This window comes from Gossypium arboreum, chromosome 5, assembly GCF_025698485.1.
Source record: "Gossypium arboreum isolate Shixiya-1 chromosome 5, ASM2569848v2, whole genome shotgun sequence".
Taxonomy (NCBI): Eukaryota; Viridiplantae; Streptophyta; class Magnoliopsida; order Malvales; family Malvaceae; genus Gossypium; species Gossypium arboreum.
This window is the reverse complement of record NC_069074.1, coordinates 18,442,189-18,449,260: the sequence shown is the minus strand read 5'-3', so window position 1 is coordinate 18,449,260 and position 7,072 is coordinate 18,442,189. Positions and strand designations below refer to the sequence as shown.

The 7,072-nt window shown below is 34.1% G+C and overlaps 1 protein-coding gene across 1 annotated transcript; it reads left to right on the top strand.

The window, feature by feature from the left end:
• The first annotated feature begins 1,124 nt into the window (after positions 1 to 1,124).
• LOC108453587 (probable serine/threonine-protein kinase At1g01540) lies at positions 1,125 to 4,594 on the top strand. The gene is made up of 7 exons (XM_017751777.2): positions 1,125 to 2,107; positions 2,301 to 2,405; positions 2,531 to 2,653; positions 2,763 to 2,933; positions 3,024 to 3,153; positions 3,266 to 3,475; positions 4,081 to 4,594. The coding sequence occupies exons 1-7, from the start codon at positions 1,440 to 1,442 to the stop codon at positions 4,240 to 4,242; spliced, it is 1,569 nt and encodes a 522-aa protein (XP_017607266.1). The 5' UTR covers positions 1,125 to 1,439; the 3' UTR covers positions 4,243 to 4,594.
• The last annotated feature ends 2,478 nt before the right edge of the window (positions 4,595 to 7,072 follow it).

Genomic DNA, 7,072 nt, shown 5'->3' with positions numbered 1-7,072 from the left:
AATAACAAAATTTGACCTAAAAGTTAGATAAATAATTAATTAATTATTCCATAGTAAAGGAAAAAAAAACTATCTCATATAAAATTTTGGGTTGTTTTCAATTTTTACAAACTACTAGCAATATTATTGACATAGCCCCATTTTATGTTTATGTATTGCACACACAAACAATTATATTAATCTAATATGAAAATAAATAGATATATTTATTTCTTTAAATATATACAAATAAATCAAAATTAAAGTCTAATATGTATGTTTGAACCACAACTAAAATTTCATGTAAATAATTATACGAAATTAAAATTCATATATTAAATTACACATTAAAACAATGTTAATATTTAATTGGATTAATATGTATAATAAATTAATAAGTTATCATCTCAAAAACTTAATAATTTTTATAACAAAAAATCAATATATAAAAGATACTATTTTTAGAACAACTATTTACTCTCGTGAGAACAGTAGGATTAAAAAAGTAGGAATAAAATTTGGTGTAAAATAATAAGAAAATAGTAGCAGTGAAAAACATACACTAATCCAAAAATGGGAAACCTGAGCTGAAGACAAAACAAGTTTATTTAATTAGAGGAAAACATAATTAAAAGAGAAGAGCACACCCAGAAACCAAAGTCAAAAGAGGTTCACCTTCCTTTATACTTCCTGCCCCACAAACAATCAAATTTTTATTAATTTAAAATTTGAAGATACTTTATCACCAAATAAATAAATAAATTGAAGATACTATTATATTAATTAGACTAAATAGTTCCTATTCTCAACCACTTTGATGTGAATCCAATCGTTTTCTAAATCTGTTAATTAAAATATAATATATAATAAATGAACATATGATAAAATTTTAATTTTATTTAATTTTTCTCATCTATATTATATATAGATAAAATCATTTTCAGATAAAAAAATCTAAATATATAAGTTAATGAATTAAAAATAAAGAAATATAGTTTTTTACAAAATATTTGAAAAGTTGAATTTAAAAATTGAAAAGGTATCCTAAAGATTTTTCTAGTAATATTCAAATTAAAATTATCCAGTAGAGTATAATAACATGGCATGAATATATGCTTGACTATAATTGATTTTCCACTATGCTAAGATTAAGTTTAGAGAGCATTAAATTGAGTGGAGGGGTTTTGCCAAAATTTCCCATATTAAAATTCTAGAAGTCGCATCATGCCAGCTGCTGCTCTCGTTTTTCTCTTAGTAACTCTCTTCTAAAATCTCTCTCTTTCTTTGACTCTCTCACTGTTAGTTTACAATTATTTAGCCTCATTCCCTTCAGCAGTTGTTCCACTCCACCTCACAAAAAGGGAGGAACGGAGAAATTACTTTGCAATTTTGACCGTGTTTTAGTTTAGATGCTAAAGAAACGAAACCCGAGTAACTAGTGAGGAGGAGGAGGAGCAATCATGTCTGATTATTCCTTTTTAAACGATCAGCTCTCGAAGCGCACCTCAATTTTCGGTTTGCGTTTGTGGGTTGTTCTTGGAATCTGCGTTGGAGCTGCTATCGTCATTGTTCTCTTCCTTATCTCCCTTTGGTTTACTTCTAAACGCCAGAACAAAGCCACCGGTAGCAGCCACAACGGCAGCTTTAAGCCTATTCATAACTCTACTATCCCCACTGTTTCCAAAGAGATTCAGGAAATCCGGGTCGACCCATCTCGTCATTCTAATCCTGACGCCAAGCTTCACCAAGCTTCAAACCCTGACCCACTTCCAGAATCCGACCATGTATTGGTGCTTCATTCAGAAGAAGACAGCAGCGCTATCTCTGGCCGCAACAGAATCCACATTGAGATAGGAAAGGATCATCGGATTGCATATCCGGAACGTGGAGCCGGGTCGGGTCATGGATCGGGTGAGTCCCGTTCTGGTGATCAGGGGACGGCGATTATGGCGGTTCCGGAAGTTTCCCACTTGGGGTGGGGACATTGGTATACTTTGAGAGAGCTTGAGGAGGCTACTGATGAATTTGCTGCTGAGAATGTGATTGGTGAAGGCGGCTATGGAATTGTTTACCGTGGCGTCTTGGAAGATAATACAAAAGTTGCTGTGAAAAATCTACTAAATAATAGGTAAAAAAAAAAAAAAAAGCTATCTTTTTCTTTGACAAATTGCAGGCTATTTGGGAGTTTTTCTCTTTTTTTCCTCTTATGCATTTCTTGGATTAGTGTACCTTTCTCAGAATTGATAGGAAGGTTCACTGCATGGAGTGTTTTGTTGGGGAAATTGAGTTTCTGTTGTGTTCTTTGTTGTACTTCTCTTTAGGGGCCAAGCTGAAAAGGAGTTTAAGGTTGAAGTGGAAGCAATTGGACGCGTACGACATAAGAATTTGGTGAGGTTACTTGGTTATTGTGCGGAAGGAGCTCATAGGTACTCTTTGTGTTAATTTGCTGCGTTTAAAGTTTGGATTTTATGTTAGTGCTTTCAAACTTTTTTGAATTGCAAAATCTCAGTATCATGCAAGGATAGCTAACGTACTGAATTGGTGGCTATAGGATGCTTGTTTATGAGTACGTTGACAATGGGAATTTAGAACAATGGCTTCATGGAGATGTTGGCCCTTGCAGTCCTCTTACATGGGAGATCCGTATGAATATAGTGCTTGGAACTGCAAAAGGGTAAACTTTGGGTTAACTGATAATGTTAACACAGCTTGAATTGTCCTTGGTTTTTTCCTCCATGTTTGCTGACAATGTTGTTGTCTGCCAAATTTGAAACTTGATTTAGGTTGACATATCTGCACGAGGGACTTGAGCCTAAAGTTGTGCATCGCGATATCAAGTCGAGCAATATTTTGCTTGACAAGCAGTGGAATCCAAAAGTATCTGACTTTGGCCTAGCGAAGCTTTTGGGTTCGGAAAGGAGCTATGTGACAACTCGCGTGATGGGAACATTTGGGCAAGTCAAACTTTTTCTTTTGTGAAAATTGTTCATCTAATGTTGTGATTTGGTCATGGCTGATCCATTTGTACTGGCTCTGTTTTGTAGATATGTGGCTCCTGAATATGCTAGCACTGGCATGTTAAATGAGAGAAGTGATGTGTACAGCTTTGGCATTCTTCTCATGGAATTAATTTCTGGAAGAAATCCAGTAGATTATAGCCGGCCTCAAGGAGAGGTTCGTAAGATATTGATTTAGTCAGTTGATAATGTGTTCCTATGATAACTTTTAGATGGCTTTTCTTCGTCTTTTCTGTTTTCAATGTATGTAAGTGGTTTTATCGTATTAGGTAAATCTGGTCGAGTGGCTTAAAGCAATGGTTACCAATCGGAATGCAGAGGGTGTTTTGGATCCAAGGTTACCCGAAAAACCTTCTTCTAGAGCACTGAAGCGAGCTCTTTTAGTCGCTTTACGCTGTGTGGACCCAAATGCTCAGAAAAGGCCTAAGATGGGGCATGTGATTCATATGCTCGAGGCCGATGACTTCCCATTTAGAGATGTAAGTCGGCATCTATCATTGATGCTTGTACCTAATGATAGTAACATCATGATTTGCATTCGTATTTTTATTTTACACTTACCATTGTTGAGTTTTAACCATGTATATCTCTGTGCTTGTGATTGTTAAAAATCTGGTGAAGGAGCACATGCATTTCCTAGACAAACTAGATTATCATAGATTTGTCGTATGATTTTTGCTTACTTGCATTTTTCCTAGACGTTTCATTTTTAAGGCAATATATTTTTGTCAATTTAATAGAACAAATCATATTTTAAAATCGCTTAGGTGAGCAAAATGTAACCATTTCATGCATACTCTGTTATTCATTAGTTTCCTTATTGATGAGAAAACCAAGACGAGCTTTGCCACTTCTAGTGATGCTCGAGTTCAACTGGGAAATGGAAGAATAAAGTCCCCATGAACCTCTAGAATCTATTGGATGATATTCTGGTCCAACCTTTTCTAGATAATGCTTTTGCAAAATCACATTTCTTGAACATATACATCTTTCCAAAACGTGTCGGTGTTATTCGGCTACATGGTATATTGATTAGCAGATTATTCTGTTTCATCTTTTTTTTCTTTCTGCTTTTAAATTTCAGGACCGCAGAGCTGGAAGGGAAAACATGCGGTCACTACGAGATGGCGTGAAGGATAGAGTGACAGATAAACCTGTAAATGAATCAGGTGACAGTAGTGGATATGAAAGTGGCGCCCATACTAATAGATCAATATGGAGAAAACAAGAATCTGAAGAGCCATAGCTTTGCAAACTCAAGTTAAGGTGAATTGGCACATTTTCTTCAGCTAATTCCTTACATCCAAAGTTAGCTCAGGCAATCACACTACTTTTCCTTCCCTGTACATGTATAAAAATGATTCATGTTGTCTTTAAATGCAATTTGTTTTTTCTTTTTGTAGATTATGTAGGTATTTTATGCCAATCTCAGTATGTCATTTGCTATTTAGTGCATGTAATACTGCTTCTTCGCATATATAGTTTCATCTGGTGCTGTAACTTTACCAAGTGATTTGGCTTTTGATGTCATTAACATTAGTAGTAATATTTTTCCGTAGGCAGGCCATGAATACCATTTTACCACCTTTAATGCTAAATACCAACTATTGTTTTGTTTTAGTTGATTATATGATGGTTCTTTTTTAATGCCAAGCCGGAATCAGTTAATTTCTTTGTAACTCAATTGCCGACAAACGACAAGATTGTTACAAAAGATATTGGTTTTAAGTGTTGAAACAAATACTTGAACTTTGATAGATTCCCTTTGTTTAAATGACAAAATACCTTTTGTACTAAGTTAGGTGGGGATATGCTATTTTCATTATTTTCAAAGTCCAAAACTCTTGAGATAAAGATAAAGATAAGCTCACAAGGCTCATGACTAAAGCGTTGTTCATTGGTTACATGACACAAAAGCCTCTCTTGTTCAGACACAGCCTGACTCACTGATTAGAAAAAGACATACTAATACCATAGTTGGCAGGGAGATGATAAGAGTTAAAAACATTAGGTAATTGTTTTCGTTTTATGTTATTCTCTCTCTCTCTCTCTAATCTTGACACAATCTCCTTGGATACTTCAGTAACTCGAGTATCCAAGCATATTCCATATCTTAACCATGTGAGTTATTTGGTAGATTCAGCTTTATTACATCTTCAAATGAGCTCTTTTCCATAAATCTGATCATAAAAGAGAACTCATTCAACAAGATGAAAGATTTGGGTCCTACAATTCACATGCATCTCTATCCGAGCTTTTAATGGGAGTGGGGGCTTTTATTTACGGCATGAGAAAAACCTTGACAGCTAAAGGTCTAGGAATGGGCTCGGAATCATTTCTTATTTTGTATGATTTGTTTTCTTTTCCGAATAACCCTTAAAATTTCTGATAATGCTTTTCCCTTTTTGACTTGCTTTCCTTGGTTAGAAACTTTATATGAGATTTGCCTGGTCATCTGCTGATTAAGAACCCCTTTCACAACATAAAAGCTCGATTGCGGATCAAACTTTACCTGGATTCCAGATTTGGCAAAAAATGAATGATAAGCCTGGATTTTGGACCCCTTAATTGAAGAAAGTTTACTTCAATACACACCAACTTGTTGTTTGTTATATAATTTTTCATTTTGTTTCTTCCTAGTTTCTTTGGGACCGAGTTCTGGTTATAATTAACAACATTTCCGAGGGTTGGAAATGGAAGCTATGTTTTGTTCCTCACCAGACGAATAGCTCCAAAGATCATAGCTTCATTTAAGGTTTTGTTCTTCAACTTGAATGAAAGCTATGTTTTTTAGTTCAACCTCATTGTTGAAGAGGTCTCTACCTCCTCATCCCACTACATCACTGATTCCCCGTCCCGTGTTAGTAGTTTTACTACTTTCAAACCCTCGTCATTCATCAAGTTAAATCAATCTCTTTTTGACAAGCCCAACGAATTTCCTCTTATTTTGCCTCTTGTCTAGCAACTTTCTCACGAATGCGCTTAACGATTTTGGAGTTAGAATTCAAATTTAAAGTGATAAGCTCTACCTCAGTGGTTTAGTCATCATGCAAATCACTATTAGTGTCCTTGTCCAAAGCCATAAGGAAAAAGACAAAGTGAGAAATGAATAATGAAGATTTGGAAATGGAAAAGAAAATGAAAGAACTTAACAAGAAAAGCATATACAAACAATGATAGCTTGGGAAATAAATAACTGAGAGATGTAAATAAGCAGGCATAAATTCATCATAGTTGGAAAAGAATTGATTCTGATCAAGAAGGTCCTAAATATAAATGCAGCTGGACTTCAATGCTTTTTTGAACGTCATATGTTTGGGGCTTTGTTGAAAATATATTCCCATGAATAACCCCATTTAACTTAACAAATTTGATTGAGATACATGACAAAACCCACATCCATCCATCCAGAAGAACCCAAGGGAAAACAACAAATTTCATTCATACCATTGAATTCAATTTAAAAAAAAAAAATAGTAGGTGTAAATTAAAAATTTTAACTTTAGAATTAAATTTGTAATTATCAGTAAGTGTCGAATACAATGAGAAAATGAACATAAACAACAACAAAACAAAAAAAAAAAAGAATATGTAAGCTCATAATATTTTTAAATCCTTGTTGTTTCGATTGGAGAATTCAAAGATAGAGACATTGGAACAAGTCACCTTCAATTGACAGTACTGATATCAGGATTCAAACAAATTGGAAATTGGTTTTACAGGAGAGAAATTTCTATGTTGGCATTTCTTTTTAATTGGCATGCAACCTTAGTCATTTACTTTTAAATGATGTGCTGCTTTTGAATCGTTAGATTTTTCACTTAAATCTTTTTCTTTTTTTGGTTAAAGAAGAAGATTTCCAGAATGATTGTATGGCCATTACGTTTGGTTTTGAACTTGTGATGAATAAGAGATCTCAAAATTCCAATTCATATTTGCTTGTTCATATAGAATTAAGAAGTTGAAAACATTATTTCCTTATGAATCTACAGCTGAATGCTCTACCTTAAGGATTTAAATCTTCAAGATAAACAATCACATGATTTATTTATAAATAATCATACTAAGAATGTCAG

What these genes read in the sequence shown, in the direction of transcription:
- LOC108453587 (XM_017751777.2), top strand. Translation starts at nt 1,440, where the DNA reads ATGTCTGATTATTCCTTTTTAAACGATCAGCTCTCGAAGCGCACCTCA. An exon ending in TGTGCGGAAGGAGCTCATAG is followed by an intron (nt 2,406 to 2,530) that starts GTACTCTTTGTG and finishes TGGTGGCTATAG; the next exon opens with GATGCTTGTTTATGAGTACG. An exon ending in ATAGCCGGCCTCAAGGAGAG is followed by an intron (nt 3,154 to 3,265) that starts GTTCGTAAGATA and finishes TTATCGTATTAG; the next exon opens with GTAAATCTGGTCGAGTGGCT.